Raw genomic sequence first — 17,505 nt, forward strand, 5'->3', positions numbered from 1 at the left:
CCTTGACAATGAATTGGGCAACGTAGACACACCAACACTGCACTTGACAATAGATTATGGAATCATAAGACTTAGTTGTGATAAAATGTCTTTATTTTCATTGACTGTCCTTTGTGATTGGGCTTAAAAGTTAGAATTTATGTTCAAGAGTGAGCTACACATTCTTAAATACAGAGGCAGTATTTAAACTAAGCAAACCACCAACATTAAAGAACTGCAATGGCCCTGAATGTCCTCTGTTTCTCTGCTGGAGGAGTGGGCTCTCGTCATCTCCAGAGCTGATGTTTTTTTCCTTTTCTTTAATCCAGTCACTCCAAAATGTCTAAAAAGGAGAGCGAGCCCTTCAACTACAGCTGAAAGTGTGCCTCTAGACCTGGAGAAACAACCAACATCTACTGTGACTCTTGCACACAGAGGTGTGCTAACGCATTTACAAACAAACACGCACCCTCACACCCCCTGAAGATTTAGAAGAGCTGATTCTTTAGAACTAGAGCATCCAAACAAGTGCCCACAAACTAACTTACTGTCTTGTGCGCGCGCGCGCGCACACACACACACACACACACACACAATCCCTATAGAGCAGTCCTGTCAGTGGAGGTGTGGGTGGTGCTCTGTGGACGTGTTGAGCCCTCCCGGTAGCTCATTAGGATGTCACTGTGCCTCCACAACCACACCCAGTCTCCACAATCACACTTCCAGAAAATCCCTGTCCAGGTCCCTGTAAGCATCATCGATATATGAGGCTATGGCACAGAGGGAGCTCCTGTCCGAACTCAGCAACACCGTCACCGTCTCCTTCCAGTATGTGAAAGGAATACAAGAACTCTGTACAAACAGGGAGAAAGAAAGGCATTTCTGAACTGAAAAATACAGCTATACAGTGGTGTGCGTGTGTGCGTGCATGCAAGTGTGCCCGCCAGCATGTGCGTTTTTGAATGACAGCAGAGCGGCGTGCTCACGTTCTCCAGACATGTGCTGTCTTTGTCCTTGTTGAGGTAGTGGTGCTGCCAGAAGCGGAGCAGCTGGTGGAAGTTGTTGAGTAAGTAACCTGGGTATTTCTCCACAAATTCCTTCTGTCGCAGGGCATTCAGGTAGAAGGGAAGCTTAGCTCGCCAGCGTGCCAGCATCAGCACCACCAGGCTGGTGTTCAGACAGCTCACGTTCTCCTGCAAGTGGGCAGACAGACATCCAGATCAGAAGCGTTCACTTAAACTTACCATCGCTAAGCATCAATGAGGTTGACGGGCCATAATTCAGACCACTGTGCTCCTGTGTCTGATGGCATCTGTCATTTTGGGGAAGGGGGTTTGGGGGTGGGCTCTGCCTTGCCTGAGTTAGTGTCTGCACGTTAATGATGCTGATGAGCCTGAAGAGAAAAGACAGCCTGTTCTCCACGTGAGCCATGTAGGACAGGAGGCGACACTCTGACAGCACCTCTACCACTGAGAGAGAGAGAGAGAGAGAGAGAGAGAGAGAGAGAGAGAGAGAGAGAGAGCGCGTGAGCAAGACCACTTGGTCAGCCCAAGAGGCACCTTGCCACAGCGCTTCTTCGCCACTACCTTTCACATCCTCCGTCTGGCCCTCAAAGCGGTCCAGGGACAGCACGATACAGCGCACCAGCATGTTGGAGTCTACCAGTGAACTGTTGATCTGACCCAGGAATGTCTGGAACTAAGAGCAGACACCGACAATGAGGAACCCCTCAGAGATCCGTTAAAATCAGTAGGCCTTTAGACAGCTAAAGACTTTAGAAAGCGTCATCCATCCCCAAATTGGCCATTTCAACTGCTAGAACTAAGCAGCAAGACAGGCAAAGATAAAGAAGGTACAGTACATCATTACTGTATTTAAGACAACTTTTAAATGATGGGTATTTCATGTCAATATGAATTATCTTCTGATCAAAGAACGAAAGAAAAACAATACTTTTTATCCCAGTTAATTTTTTGTGCATGCAATTACATTATGAGACTTGTGAACAAATTATTTCACAAGCATGAAATGAGCCGAAGCAAAGTGTTGCCGCTTTTGATGTCTTCTTAATCAGAAAAGAATTCTTTGAAACGTCACCAAGCAACAGGACATCTGTAGAAAAGCAAGCGCTAACATTTTTCTCTAAAATATCATCACAGGGCCTCTTATAAACAAGTCCAGCTGGCCTGCACCAACCTTCTCTTCTGTGTTCACATATTTGTTGAATCTCTTGAAAGCATCAATGTTGAACTTCATGAGCTCGCCCAGAAGATCGAAATAGCTCTGAAGAACATCGCGCGATTTACAGCCACTGTCGATGATGCAGAAGAGGATGTGCTGCAGACACACACACACAATGTTGAAAAGAACAGAATGGTAGAACCCTCTCTCTCACACACACACACACACACACACACACACACACACACACACACACACACACACACACACACACACGTGTGGAGGAATAGACAAGCCAAGATTACTCACTTCCAACAAGCCCCTTTTCAGCAGGAATATCTGGTCTGCATAGGATGTGGCTCCTCTCAGAAAACTCTCTACTGCTCTAGCTTGCCAGAACCTACAGGGCAGAGTACAAGTGGCCTCACACATTGTGTGCAGAGTTGCCCCAGCGCCTCCTTCCTGTGACGGCGCAGCACCAGCGAGGGGGCCGCGCTGTGGATCTCACCTGAACGACGAGTCGACTGGCTCTTTCTTCATGACCGAGATCAAGCGGGTCAGGAGGCCCTTCTTCCCATCGCACACAAGGTTCCTCCGCAAGGTAAAGGAGACAGAGCAGGGAGCATGTGGATCAAAAGAGAACCTCAGGATCTGGCGGAGTTACACACACGTACATATGCCCTGAGTAACCCCTCGGTACCTGTCTGTGTTGACCAGGGCCTCAACTTCAGGGATGTTCGCTTTCAGGGAGATGGCACTGAGCTCATTCAGCTCCTGGCTGTTCAGGAGCAGGTATTTGTTCCTGAGGCAGGACAGGAACAATATTTTACAACACTTCCAAACAGTTGGGTAGGGAATGGAAAAGAAACACGACTCGCCGGCTTTCTCTGCTTGTGTTGTGGCTCTGCTTACTCATGGTGGTCGCTGAAGCTCTGAAGTAGCCTGAGGAACTGGATCTTGAATGAGATCTCCTGCAAACACAGACAGTGTGCATTACAGGTGTGGCAATGTTATATACAGACTAAGTTATAATGATTTAGTGGTTGATGGACTGGGTCTTACTGGGCTGCAGTCACAGTTTTGATTCTGTCTGTGTAGGGCATGGCTGGATGGCTGTCTCCTCCAGATGAGCTTCTCAAACAAATTGTTTAGGCCAGGAATTAAACGGAACTCTGCTAGCATCCTGTGAACCTGTTAGACAAAAAGTTACTTTGATGGCTACTGGCAAAACATCCGAGTCGTATTATACATAACCCCTAAAGACTTCGGCATTTTGGCACACTCTTTCTGACCCCATCAAAAGTCAAAGGCCAAACTATAGATTTAACTACAATTAAATTTACAAACATTTCTCCAAAGGGAGATCTTTTTAAAGAACGTGCAATACCTGAAGTAATGATATATGAAACAGAGGCTAACTAAAGCTCAGCCATCCATTCTACCTGATTTCTCTGGCGTCCCATAAGCAACACACACAGCACGTAGAGGACTTCCACTTTGTACATGATCTCATGCACTATCTTCATGGACTGAGGCAACGTGTGCCGTAGAGGACTTGAGGAAAGTGAGCCTTCATCAGACGACTCTGGAAAACAAAGAGGTCCGTGAGGTGATGAGGGGACTGAGCAGAGAGACGTGACACACACAGACCAACCATCCTGCAATGAAGCAGCATCCCAGAAGTTTCCTCTGCCCGTCAAACTGGCCTCCCTCACCTGTGCTGCTCTGCTCAGCCTCCTCAATGGCCATCTGCATGAGGGCGTCCAGCACCAGGGCGTTGTCCAGCCAGCTGTGCCAGTCCTCCAGCTCCTGCAGCAGGGCAGCGGTGCCCGACGCCTCCGACACCTTCCGCGTAGCCAGCTTGCAGAGGCGCTCGATGAAGCCTGGGATGTTCAGCAAAGCCACTGGGGTGGGAGGAGGGCAGGTCAGGGGAGCACAAAACCAGAGAGTTCGAGATAGATTGAGATAGAGACATCGAGATCACGGAGGGCCACAAAGTTACACACCTCATCCAGGCATGCAATGGTGATATGGTGTGCAGTGGAAAGATTTCAGATGCTGAGTCTATTATTGCCTGCCATAAAAAGCTTCACCATTTTAAAAGAAAGCCGAGTCCTGCTGCTTGGATCCCCCCCGCACAAAAAACAAACAAACACACCAGTAAACACGTGGTCCACGCTTACCTTGATTGCTCTCGGCACGTGATGGAGAGACAGTGACCTTCTGCTGAGAGTTGCGGGCCAGGAGGGTGTGCTTATCATCCACACCCACGTCTGGCTCTGATATGGTGACAGACAGGATGCGACAGAAATTGGCCAGCTGCTGCTGGTTAAAGCTCTGGACTAGACTGGCCAGGTTGGGAATGTCTTCCAATCGGATCACCTCCTGACAAAACAGTTATTTAAAGGTCTGGAGTTTCAGCCTGCTCTCAGTGAGCCACAGTAACATCATTATGCCTGGCTCTAAGTGTCATTAAACAAACACCACCAAGTAAGGGAAACAACACACTTTAAAAGCTGAACTTTAAAGTAGGCAAATATATTATTTACCTTCTTAACCCCCATTATGTCTTCAATAAGTGTGGCAGTTTGTAAAAATGTCTTTTTGTTTGACATAAGAGTGAAAAGAAACATGACAAAGTCATCCCTTGCCGCCAGACTTTTCGTAACACCCTCTGTCTGTGAAGGAGGAAAAGAAAGAGAAAGAGAGACACAAAGATGTTACATTCACATAAAGTGAACAGAAATACAAAGAATATTAAGTTCTTAACCTCGCGAAAAGACAGGTATAAAAATATACCTACACATATACAACAGTTGTAAAGAACGCTTAAACAGTCCTTGATGAGATCATCACTCACTGTAATATAAAAATATTTAAAATGTGAAAACATACATGCATGTAATGATTCAAAGCAGTATGTATTTCAAATGAATGTGAAAAATATCTACAAGTTTAAGAACTCTTGCATTACCATAAGAAGAAACAAAAAAATAAAACACTCATTAGTTACCTTTATACACACACATGCAAAAAAGCAACCAAGAGAGCTCTGCACAAAATAGCTTAATTTATTCAGCTACTTACTTATAGGTACATCCCTCTGTGCTGAAAGAGTGGGCCGCATCAAAATTTCTACAAACAACTAATGAAAAATAAAAAAGTTCATAATTTTTTCAATCATACTTCCAAATGTTAAATATATTACTGAAATAAACAAAAGTGTGTGTGTGTGTGTGTCATTACACATCACTCACATCAACTCCTCCAAAAAGATCAAAGGTGTAGGTGTTGGGAGAAACAGACTCTTGAGGTGTCTTCCTGTCCTCTGTCACAAATGACATAGCCTCCATAGACAGCAATGACGACAATTCCTGCATGACCACAACATAATGTTTGCAATGAAATGCTGCATCATAAATGTTCAGACATTAAAAAAAGATATACACAATGCTAGTTTGAGCAATGTAAAATTCTAAGATTGTTTTGATTAATTTTTTGTTTTTTACACTGGATACCTTAACCATGTTGTGGGTCTTGGTCAGGTCACTATGTGTGTGGCTACTCTCATGCAGTCTCTTCAGTAACAACGGTATGCCCTGCCATCGGGCTCTCTTATCCCTCTCTTCAAGAAGGGCCACTGGGATCTACCAATTGTCCACAACAATGCAATGTAAATGACCAAGCAATTAAACAACTGACACACACGTAGTCGCCAAACTGTACACAAACTATACTAAATGTATACATAGCAAATAAAAGGGGCAGAGAATAGGTAATCGTTAATTCACAGGAAAACATTTATTCGAATGAAATCAATATTATAAACAGTAGCTAAAACTATGTTGCTTAATCAGTATGATTACATGTACAATAGAAAAATCACTGTGTACAAATGTATTATCTAACAGCGAAAGGATGAAACAATAAACAATGTGGTAACAGTCTAAAAACAGGAGCCAGCTTGTAAACTAAATCTAGCTAGCTAACAAGTCATCTAACGTTACCGTAAGATTATAGTCAACAGTTGTATTACATGCGCAGTGCGAACGTGTATCCTTGTTAGCGACCCATTTCTCATTTTTACTCGTGACAGTTAGCAAATAAAATACAGATTAACACAATCTGAGGCTGGATAGGTTAGTTCGAAAGCTTCCACTAAGTCAAGACAACCTGACTAGGTTATTTTAGCTAAGCTAGGTCCGCTTGGTTAGCAATTTGACAAGACAGCAATGGCCACTGCTAGCAAGCTAAGCTAGCTACAATAATAAGATAGCACTAACGTTTCCTAACGCTGCATCAGTTTGCAGAAACACGTCATGTAATGCAAATCAAAACCCATTTTAGCAACGTTCCGATTAGAATTCTGAAAAAACATCTCTCTGCGTAAATCGACATTAAAACAATAAGCATGCTAAAACTACACAGCTAAGCTAACCTAGCTAAATTATCGTGCTAGCTAGAGTTACAACTTTACGTTCGGGGCTCCTGCGGCCTGCTAAACTGTAAACGGCTAAGAAGATAAATACTCCAGCAATAGCCTGTTTGGGGCTACTTACCTGCGTGCCCCGCGTCATCCCCAAGCCTGTTATATGACCGTTTTTTATCTTGTGTAATACATTTTTGTTTCGATTTCTTCGCCTTGTCTGAGTTCGAGACGACTGTTGCCCGTTAGCCGCCATTGGTTTTCCTCTGACGTTGCACTTTTTTTTTTTTTTTTTTTTTTTTTTTTTTTTTTTCTTCAATAAGCTCTCCAAGGCACCGCACACAGGCAAAATACTGGCGCCTACTGGCTTGGAGCATAAACATGGACGTTTGGGTTTGCTGTTTTTGATCAGGGTGCCGCACTCCGCTTCTTGGGAGTCGAGTACAGCACCGCTTAGTAGCTTCTCTGCTCAGACACCTAATTCAAGCCCTCAGGGTCATTACGAGATTTACCAAGAATTACCAAGATGGGCGGCACTTTCCCGGCCTGACTGTGAATGTGTGTGTGATTTACTCATATACGCCCCCCCCCCCGCCCCCGCAAAAAAACAAGAAAAAAAACCCAGCTGTATCAACAATAATTCTCATTCAGCCTTCTAGCCACACTAAAAGTAAATAGAACAAACATAACTGTAGGAAACACAAAATTCTAATTCTATTGGATCTTAAAGGATGGTTTATTCTCTTAATGACACTTAACATGTAGTCAAAGATTTTCCCAATTATTGTATAAATAATTCTGAATTTTGAGATTCTGCAATTAGACACAGAACATACTATGAAAGTAAACACTGTAATTCCTGTAATTTCAAGCTTGCTATTCAACAAATTTTGAATAAGGAAATCAACCTAATGCCTCATGGCCAACACAGTATAATAGAATAGGAAATTTAATGGGGTAAAGGAAACATATTTGTAGATGCCGTCTTGTGTGCCTGTGCAGTTGGGTGGGCCCTGGTTAAAAAGTAGCCTCTCTCTGTAGACGTGAGGGAGTGCAGAGTAAAGGGGGTGTTGTTCACGCCAAAGGAAACAGCCGTTTAGATGGTCCAAAAAAAGAAAAAGAAAAAGAAAAAAATAGAAAAAAAATGAAGGGGGAAAAGAAGGAGAGTAAAAGAAGAGAGTGGAAAAGACTGAGCAGTCGTCTGAGCGGAGGAACACCCCTGAAGCTGACGATACTCGTTTTTGACTGAAATCATTGCAGGTAGGGAAAACTTTTTTTCATCAATACAATATTAAGCTGAGTAGCATGTAAGTTCTCACGAATCTTTCAACGCTTTCATGATCTGTAGCAAAATTGCTGAAATTTATTTTACTAATGTCAATATTTTAGTCTGTTAGCTTCACATCTGTCTCGCTAGCTGATGCGAATAGCTCTGTGTGACGCTTATGATCAAGATGGTTTACATATATACCATTTAGATTGTGATGATGTCACCGGTTACATGTTTTTGTTCTTACAAATGTGTATATAATCTAAGTCATTATGAGCTTTCTTGAAAGTATTTCTGACTCCACTACTCCATGTAGCACACGTCTACTTGCTCCGAGCATGAAGTAACTGACTACACCACAAGGATGTTGATATCTGATGTGTTATCTAAAGTCATTGTGTGGGTAATTAGAATGTGATTTCAATTAACTCGTCTTATTAAATCCCTCCCTCTAATTATAAGGGGAGGTAGCATAGTCCAAATCCCCAAAGACTGTATAAATGCTTGAAAGTGGGCTTGCAGCCCTTGGCCCTGGCCCGAAGCCGGGCAGTTCACCCAGCCCTCCAGGAGTTTTACTAGTTGCCCACTTTCCACTCCTGGTTTTGGCTAGAACAGATAAGTTCAAGATTCTAACCACAAAATATACAACCAAGGACAGTGTTATGAATAAAAATACCACTTCTTACATGCTGGAAAAAAAGGACTTTATTTCAGCACCAAACTTAAGAAAAGATATTGAGGTACTAGACAGATGTATGCATAAGAAGAGATAGCAATTCTACATGTCTTGTGTATAACCAGTAATTAAATCTGAATAAATTGTTTGAAATCCATTTGAAAGAAAGTGTACTCTGTCACAGATTAATGTGCTGTGGGGCTTTCGTGGAGGCGATACCATTGCAAATAGGAATGTTTGTCATTGTTGATCGTTTCCAAGGCTGTTTCCAGAGAGACCATGGCCTACCTGCTGATGTCTATCACCCTCCTTCATCTTGTCACATTGGCAGTTCTCTTCATTGCCATCATGGAAAAGGTTATCTCAAAGCCAGCAAACATAAACTGATTCATTCTGTGTACATCATATATACACAACACGATAAATCTAGTGATGTGTTTGAGATTATGAAAGAGATCTCATCAGGCCCACCTCTCACTGAAAAGATCCTCATCTGTTTCTTGGCTCAGTCCTGGTGGCTGTTGGATAACACTGAGAGCTCAGACCTCTGGTATAACTGCAGATTAGACAATGAAACCAAGACTTGGCTTTGCGCTTCATCGAGAGAGACAGGTAACAAATGCCTTCTTTGAGTAGAAAGTCCCCTTCACTCTTCAATTGGGATGTTTTATTTAACTCCCACCTCATCTGTTACAATTTATTTTCCAGCGTGGCTTCAAGCTGTCCAAGTCCTGATGGTCCTATCTCTGGTGTTCTCCTCTGTGTCATTCCTCGTTTTTCTTGGTCAGCTCTTCACCATGTCTAAAGGAGGGCTCTTCTACCTCACTGGTGTCTGTCAAGCTTTTGCAGGTGAAACAGAACTTGGAGATCTTGGTTGAGTTTGCATTTGAGTGCATCTCACACTGTATAATAAAGGTTGTGTTGTGTGATATTGACACAATAGCTTGTCTAAACATTGTCGCTACATTATATTTACCAAGAAAACACAAATTAAGTACAAATGCAGACAACTATGACAAATCTGCATTGATTTTAGTTTCCCCTCCTGTCTCCACGTTTGTCCCAGGTCTCACAACCTTTACAGGAACGCTCATCTACACGCTACATGCTAAAGAAATCCTTCCAGACTCCAAAGAGTTGAGCTCGGGACACTTCGGTTACTGTTTTATTTTGGCATGGGTGTGTGTACCTTTGCTACTGTGCAGTGGGATCATGTATATCCATTTGCGAAAAAGGGAGTAGCTTCACATTTTGATGTTTAGAGTTGTACAAAAGCAAAACTACAGATTTAATCTTCAAAGTATTACTTTTAATAGTGGTCTAAATTATATAAGAACTAAGTCCCATACAGCCACTATTTAGGACCTAGTTCAGACTTCCCTCCTAATAAAGGCGGTAGTTTAGCATTAACAAACTACGCCAAAGCTAAGTGGAACAATACAGAGGAAGGGGAGACTGCAACTATTTAATGTAATAACAACCAGCAGATTTCTTCACCATTTACTGTATGGGTAATATTTTTTATACACGACATCATTTGCTTTTATATACACTAGTGTAGCCATTTTAACAAATAAACCTGATTAAAATGACTGACACACTGGTTTTGAATTGACACTGTCTAAAACCTTATCCAAGTATGTCTAGAGAGTGGGTATGACACCGTGCACACGTTCTCCAAGTAACAATCACGTCTGGAGTGCAGTCGTCTTGGGTTCCACAAACACACGGATCCGCTCCGACTTCACTGCAGTTGCGTGTGGTGTGATGAGCTGCAGAGTAGACCTTATGGTTCTCAGCAGCAAAGACGCGGAACCGGGCTTCTAGAGGCTGAGAATCAAGACTGCAGTTAAAAAGAGGAATGGGCCGATAAAGTCATGACTCGCGCTAGTGTGCTGATGGCTTCCCTGGAGGTGTCAAATGCGCATAATATTGCTACGAGCACAGTCCTCACCAACAAGCCACTCAAAGGCATATGAAAGCTACTCAAGGCTTCTCCTCTTACAAGGATGTTTTTCTTTGGTACCAGCGGCTACTTGGGCTACCTCTGAACCTCTAAAGAAACAAAGCCCTGCAGAAACAATGTTGAGGATTGTTTAAAAAAGAAAGCCCTCTCCAACAGCAGACAGAGAGATTTTAATTACAGGTTTACTTTAGCTCCACATCACGCACTTCCTCCAGTTTCTACAGGAACTTGATGCAAGATGTCTGCCAATATTTTAACCAGCAATAGTGTCCAAAAATGTCTCAAAACCACCTAATGTTATCTTGCTAGCATATAATTGGAGGAAAAAAAAGAAATCAATATGGCATGTCCCATCAAAATTAGACACTGCAGTGCTAAAATTCATAACCCTCAAAGTAAAAAAGTAATCTTTAGAAAGAAAAAGCAATTCTTTTGTGTCTTCAACAGCTGTAGTAGAATGTGACGGTCCATTGGACTGGGTGCTGGGATGTAAGGCTACTGGCACTGGCACAGAGTGAGTTTGGTGAGAGCGAAGGTTATGGTGAGAGAGGGACTACACGGGAGAACCGAGAAAGATAAAGAGGTAAAAGGAGAGCAGCACAATTGCTTCACAAAATACTTAGGTAAAAGCCTGTCAAAACTTTTTAGAAAGCTCTTTATTTCTTAATTTGGATAAGTGTTCACCCAGTATTTTCAAACCGTAAAATATGCTGTTAAACTTCCAATCTGCTTCTCTCACCTTCCCTTAAAGCATTTCACAGAACCTAGTTTATTCTCCCCAACCCCATTCTGTTAATCCAGATGTACCCACTGCCACAAACTGCTGAAGAGGAAAAATGTCACTAAAGAAACAAACAAAACAAACAAAAAAAGTAGTTAGAAGTCCTCAAGTCCATGAGTTTCCCATCGATGAGGAAGCTCAAGAGTGCAGTGATAAAAGCAGGCCACCGGAGGGCGTCGTCACTTTAGCCGCTGCACAATCACGGCATTCAGCAGGTTGGCCTCCTTCAGTGTCTGGCTCTCATCCATCAGCTCTTTGTTGGGAAAGGTCGTCATGAGAACGAACTCGGCTGCAGCCATGGCTGGGCGAGCGCTCACCACAAACTGACGCACATCAGAAACCCTGAAGGGGAGAAATCGGGCATGAGAACGCCACAGTGTTAGGGGCATTGCCCACGCAGCTGTCCATGGACATGATTACATTATGAGGCAACCTCATAGGTTCCAGATGATTACGCAAGCGAACGCCAGTAAGCCTGGCTGTGACTATGAGTCATTATGATTGGCTCTTCACCTGTGGGTGTGGTTGAACTTCTGCACCAGCCGGCCCCCGTCGGCCAGCCTGATCTGGATGTTGGTGACAGGCTGCGAGTCATCCACGCTGATGGAAGCGCTCGCCTGAGCCTCGCTCACAGCCTGATCCTGCGGACTCATTCTTGGGCCCGATACCAGCTCTGGAGTGGCGCTGACAGGGATGGCAAGAGCGTGTGGTTAGGACACACACACACACACACACACACACACACACACACACACACACACACACACACACACACACACACACACACACAGGGGACATGCTCTCATGCCACTTTGTGGTAAAATGGTAGCATCCAATCTTGCACAAAGGTAACAATCCAACCAAATTAGCCACCAGTTTGTGCCGTGTTACTATAATTGGATTAGAGAGATAAAACGAGTGTTTTGAACTCAAACAATTATGAAGATGTTTGGGTTGATTTAAAAAAAAAAAAGTTTGTTTGTCTTTTGGTTTACAGTGTCCTATTTACTGGATGTGTTCACTAGAAAGTAGAGCACAACAGACAGCAGCAATACATTTTTTTGGATTCCTTTATAACCAGATGCACACCTGATCATCCATGTAAGTAAGCAATCAGCTACACAGATGGCAGCACCACAATATATGCAGACACGTCAAAAGCTTCAGTTAATGTTTATGTGAAACATCAAAACAAGGAAAGGTGAAAGAATAATTTTGACATGGTTGTAGTGCCAGTAAGGTTGGTTTAAATATTTTAAAATCTGCTGATGAGATTTTCACAATCAGTTTCTAGAGTTTACACAGAATCCAGAGAAAACAAGATCCAATCCAATAAGCAGTAGTTCTGTGGGCATAAACACCTTGTTGATAACATAAGTCAGAGAATGAGCAGACTGGTTTGAGTGGACAAAAACTTAAATAACCACTCTACAACCGTGGTGAGAGGAAACATTCCTTGGAATATACAACATCGTGTCAAACCTCAAGCAGATGGGCTACAACAGCAAAAGAGCACATTGTGTTCCACTCCTGTCAGCGAAGAAAGGGAATCCGAGGCCACAGTGGGCACAAGCTCGGTGAAACTGGAGAGATGAAGGTTGGGGAAAAATATTCCCTGGTCTAAAGAATCTCGGTCTCTCCTCTGACATGCAGACGCAGTGTCAGTATGTGGTGTAAGCATCATGAATCTATGAAGCGAACCTGCATTATGTCAACAGTGCAGGCTGTTGGTTGTGGTGTAATCAGTGATGATGTGGTTTCTGTCCATTCCACACACATCTTTCACAAGAACTATACTTTAAGGTGTTAACTTACAGCATGGACACTATTACAAATATTTTTCTTCTTTTTTTGGTGCAGTTTGTGTTATATTTTTCACCATTTTTGAGAGCTTGTGAGTGGTTACCCCATTACAATTTTGCTGATATTCCTGCCACAAACTCACTCTTTCTGATATGATCTCTATGGAACTGTCTTGTTGGTCTCATTCTTCTCTGTAACGCAAAGTTCTTTTATTTACAAGAATTCAATTTAGAATAATTAATTCAGTTTAGAATCACTAAGTAGCAAACTAGCTCACAAGATAACATAATGCTCGCTTTGTTTATATCTGATGTTAAGTAAGCTATTTGAAATTGTCCTGGCTAGCGTGACTAAATGTTACTAAAATATGATGGAATATTTACAGTTTGAATGTCCTAGCCCATCTCAGTACTGACTGGTAAATGGATGCCAGTTGTCAATCTTATAATCGCCACGTCCATTATAAGACTGAGCCATGTCAGACAGCACATGTCATATGGTTTCATGACTGTGACAGCACACTGCAGTGGCCTGCCTAGTTACCAGATCTGAATCCGATAGAATTATGGTAGAAATGGGGATTTGCATCATGAAAGTGCAGCTGACAAATCTGCAGCAACTTCTGGCATGGATGCCACCTTGTAAGACCCAAGCCACAGAACTGAGGCTGGCTTGAGAGAAAATGTTGCGGGGTGGCTTACTCTTTCATTCAACATGTGAATTTCCATGTTGGAGGCAGTACATCTTTCTAACTGTGAAATCTGTCAACATGATCAAGAAACACCACCTATTCAGCACACGTTGACTGATGTAGCTCAAAGGTCTTTAAAAGTCAACAGGAGTGTTATTTAAAAACAACTGATTAGGCGATCAACCTTCAGGCTGACATCAAGAGAGAGACACATGCGCTGAAACACTCAGGAGCTGCTCACCTGCCAAGTTTCTGTCCTTCTCCAGTGAAAGCACGAAAGGCAGGCTTGGGCCTAGAGAAGTCCTCATCCCGATGGTCCTCCATATCCAGGTTTACCTGCCCACCCCGGGCACGCTGCCTCAGCTCCAAGGGAATCTCCCTGGGAGCCAAAGAGAGCGAGAGGTTCACGCACTGCGACTAGTCCTTCATAGCCCAGCTAGAGAGATAGGATACCAGCTAGCCTAACGCTGCAGGTGAAAATGAAGAGACCAATATCCGGCACTAATACGGCTGCATTGCAAGCCTTGTTTGGCATCAGTCAGACTTATGGTCACAGTCCACTCACCCCCTGCGGATAGACTCCAGAAAGAGGGCGTTCCCGGGGTCACTGTAGTTTCTGAGGTCGCCCTCGTCAAGGCTGAACCCAGTCTTCCACAGCTTCAGCACCACGTGCACCTGCAGTATGGCAGCACGTCGCAGGTCACGACAATCAAACTCGTTCAGAAGCACCACTGTGCTTGTTTACTCACGTCTTGTGAACTACCAGAGGCTCTCCTGTCTCCAGCCACGTAAGCAGACTCCTCCTCTGGGGCTGCGCCCAGCCGATATCCACCTCCTACAAACGGCTGTTGAGGAGACACCATCGGTTAGAATAGGCATCACCCAGCAAGTATTTGAGCAGGGTGTGTCCAATTGCATGTGATTAGTGAGTAATACCTTAGACCTGCTAGGTTCCCCTAGCCCCTTGCCAACTCTGTCTACTGGGACGGCCCCGTGCTCCTTAGCACCCTTGAACAAGTCCTCAACCACCTCGTTCGTGCTCTTCTTCTTGGGAGGGCCAACAATCTGCTGTCCACTGCGTTCTGAACCACCAGCAAAGAACCTACGAAAGATGGATCCAATATTAGGCTGATCACACAGTCAACGGTTGTAGCAGCAGAGCAGCGAGTACTAACAGCAAGGATGCGATGCAGACTGCCCTATTATCAAGGAGTTAATAATGAGGGGTTAATAAACAGTTTTTAAAATCACTGAAATTGAATAAAACAACCATGTGTGCACATTAAAATACTGTAATTGTCGATTTAAGAATGTTTCATGTTCAACATCAATTCTATGTGGTATTCCTAATTATTGTACTGTGAATCAAAAGCAACGCTTGTAGAATTCAAACTGAGAATGTCACAAATACTTATACTGACCTCTGACCTTCATCATCACTCTCCTCTTCATCTTCATGCCTCAAGTCTCTGAAGGATGTCACTCTGTGTTCACTAAATGAGTGAAAATTAAGATAAGCCTACAGAAAACACCAACAACATCAAAGATCTCTCGGAAGAAAAGCAAAACGAACGCTGTACTACTTGAAAAGGGTAGGCCAGGTCATTTACCTCGGCCCTGTCGATCGAGTCACTGGGCCGCTTTCTGACTGAGGAAGAGTGACAATATCATCATCTGCTCCATCCTCGAAGAAACTCGCAAGCGCAAGCTGCGAAGGAAGTTAGGTGACACACAAGTTACCTAGTTAGCGAACAAGCGGACGCATGTGTAGGCAATAACTAGCCTCCTAAGCGGTCCTTGGCGAGTAAACCGAGAGCGATTGGACCTCCCTAGCCAGCTAATAAGCTGGGTTAGCTAACAACGCAGCCAAAAAACGAGTTAGCTAGCGTTAGCTAGGTTAGTATAAGCATCATAAATGAGAAACCAAAGCCAACCATTGCCAGCTAGCAGTAATTTAACTATTCTCACATACTTTTTGAAAACTTAAAGATTTGACATTGTAAATAAGGATGGTAATACATACACAGTTAGCCCTTGTCCAAAGAAAATGATGAATGAACTGCTACCAATAAATAGCTTGTTCACATACTGTCGTAGCAGGCTAGCAAGCTACCTAGCTATAGAGCAAAACTATGTATTCCTATCTACCTATTCACAGCGATCGTTGAGCCATGTCAATATAGCTACTTATATACATAGGTTTGCATTTTGAACTGATCGTTATGAGTCCTACTTCGTCAGGCTAACTATGCCGATAACAAAGAACGCAAAGAGCCCAAACCAAGGGGGGGGTTTCCAATAAGAGTGACTTGCATAATTCGCCAGTTATTGCTAGCTAGGAAGCTAACCCAGCTACTGTGCTACTTAAGTCTACGCTGGCTAGTTAGCAACAGAGCCAGTCTAGTGCTAGGTAGAAAACTGCTCCCTGTCAGCCACAGTGCTTAGAATTTACGGTACAGCATAACACATCAAAAACATGGGGCTCTCCTCACCTGTAAATCCCACCCGGCCGAGTCAAGGAAAAACCGAGCCCTCTCTTCATCAACATCGGTAACTGCAACAAACTCCCTCACCAATTCATCCCGGTTCGCCATTTTGATATGTCAAACTGTGGAAACGTCCGACTGCTGACTGGGAAGCAGTTGACTGAAAACTTACGTTCCCGTATATCAGATTAATATTCCGAAATAATATAATTCCGTGACAGCGCACTTCGCAGTATGATCAAAGTAGATAATTTTTCTGTTATCCCAAGAATGGCAAAAAAAATTTTTTAAAGGAACAACTAAGATGCCTGAATTATGTAGCGTTAGCTAGCTCCAAGTAAGTCAAAACAGGGTTTTTAAACCCAAAACGTGCCTCTCACTGGTTCTTTTGTTTTTATGAAAAGATGCCAATTAATTAGTTATAACTTTTACGTTGTATATCAACCAGGTCTTAAATACAGTTATTTTATCTTCGATTAATGTCCCCGCAATACTTCTATATACCACTAGATGTCGATATAAATTCAAGGGGTGAACTATTATTCAAAAATTACAAATGCATGTGGAATATAACCCTGCTTGCAGAGGCGTCGTACTAGTTCTATATGCTATAGCATTAATGTGACGTTATTCTCTGTATTTGGTTTATAGACCAGTTATCGCTCCCGTGAATTGTAGACCCAGCAGAGAGCATAAGTTGGTGGATATCTTAAAGTAGGAAGGAAAAAACAGCATTTACGTCTACAGCTACATTCATGCCTGCACATACACACTGCTCATCCTCAAAAGAAGATTAATTCTGAAGTGCTTTAAGAGTCCTTTGCCTACTTTTTCTTTAGTCAGAACTTTAATAATAAGAAAACAGCTTCCTGACCCCAGACAAGACATAGAACAGATAATGCCCTGCCTGCTAGCTTGTTATAGATCCCGGAGTGTTTTGGGGAAAGTTTTATAAGAGTCATGGAAACATTCATTCATCATGGCAATGATGAAAGGCTACAGGGAAAGTTTTCCTTTCATAGACAAAATAATTTTAGAATGTTCCCTAGAGGTTGAGCAATGCTTCCAGAATTGAAATTTCATAACATCACTAAAGCCTTCGTGTTACATGACTGTGGTTTGTAGGTGTTCCTAATAGAACCATTGCTGCAGTCACATGACTAATGGGTCAAAAAGCCTTAAACTAAATTTTAGGGTGGATGTTTTTTTACGGTCCCTTTGCTAGTTTTGTTCAATAAAAATTGAC

At 43.0% G+C, this 17,505-nt stretch overlaps 3 protein-coding genes across 4 annotated transcripts; 1 reads left to right on the forward strand and 2 right to left on the reverse strand.

Moving 5' to 3' along the window:
* Positions 1 to 75: 75 nt before the first annotated feature.
* On the reverse strand, positions 76 to 7,073 carry trpc4apb (transient receptor potential cation channel, subfamily C, member 4 associated protein b). Its single transcript, XM_027026953.3, has 19 exons — positions 6,720 to 7,073; positions 5,679 to 5,807; positions 5,418 to 5,534; positions 5,248 to 5,305; positions 4,964 to 5,019; positions 4,710 to 4,838; positions 4,344 to 4,545; positions 3,876 to 4,064; positions 3,603 to 3,745; positions 3,223 to 3,351; positions 3,073 to 3,131; positions 2,861 to 2,962; positions 2,669 to 2,752; positions 2,470 to 2,560; positions 2,176 to 2,316; positions 1,566 to 1,677; positions 1,336 to 1,448; positions 966 to 1,172; positions 76 to 831 (listed from the first exon to the last, which is right to left on the reverse strand). Exons 1-19 carry the CDS (start codon positions 6,840 to 6,842, stop codon positions 694 to 696), a joined length of 2,322 nt encoding a protein of 773 aa, XP_026882754.2. The 5' UTR covers positions 6,843 to 7,073; the 3' UTR covers positions 76 to 693.
* Positions 7,074 to 7,256: 183 nt separating this feature from the next.
* emp3b (epithelial membrane protein 3b (MAM blood group)) lies at positions 7,257 to 10,128 on the forward strand. 2 transcript variants are annotated; one of them, XM_027026965.3, is made up of 5 exons: positions 7,257 to 7,846; positions 8,805 to 8,889; positions 9,042 to 9,144; positions 9,241 to 9,381; positions 9,599 to 10,128. In XM_027026965.3, exons 2-5 carry the CDS (start codon positions 8,812 to 8,814, stop codon positions 9,772 to 9,774), a joined length of 498 nt encoding a protein of 165 aa, XP_026882766.1. In that variant the 5' UTR covers positions 7,257 to 7,846; positions 8,805 to 8,811; the 3' UTR covers positions 9,775 to 10,128. The 2 variants fall into 2 exon arrangements, with proteins under 2 accessions (XP_026882766.1, XP_026882765.1); XM_027026964.3 differs by having other exon boundaries at positions 7,267 to 7,846; positions 8,794 to 8,889.
* A 520-nt stretch (positions 10,129 to 10,648) lies between these two features.
* nsfl1c (NSFL1 (p97) cofactor (p47)) lies at positions 10,649 to 16,420 on the reverse strand. The gene is made up of 9 exons (XM_027026963.3): positions 16,266 to 16,420; positions 15,384 to 15,481; positions 15,195 to 15,266; positions 14,710 to 14,875; positions 14,523 to 14,618; positions 14,339 to 14,448; positions 14,015 to 14,152; positions 11,793 to 11,963; positions 10,649 to 11,621 (listed from the first exon to the last, which is right to left on the reverse strand). Exons 1-9 carry the CDS (start codon positions 16,365 to 16,367, stop codon positions 11,459 to 11,461), a joined length of 1,116 nt encoding a protein of 371 aa, XP_026882764.1. The 5' UTR covers positions 16,368 to 16,420; the 3' UTR covers positions 10,649 to 11,458.
* Positions 16,421 to 17,505: the final 1,085 nt, after the last annotated feature.

This window comes from Electrophorus electricus, chromosome 24 (assembly GCF_041902795.1).
Source record: "Electrophorus electricus isolate QZ-2024a chromosome 24, ASM4190279v1, whole genome shotgun sequence".
Lineage (NCBI taxonomy): Eukaryota > Metazoa > Chordata > Actinopteri > Gymnotiformes > Gymnotidae > Electrophorus > Electrophorus electricus.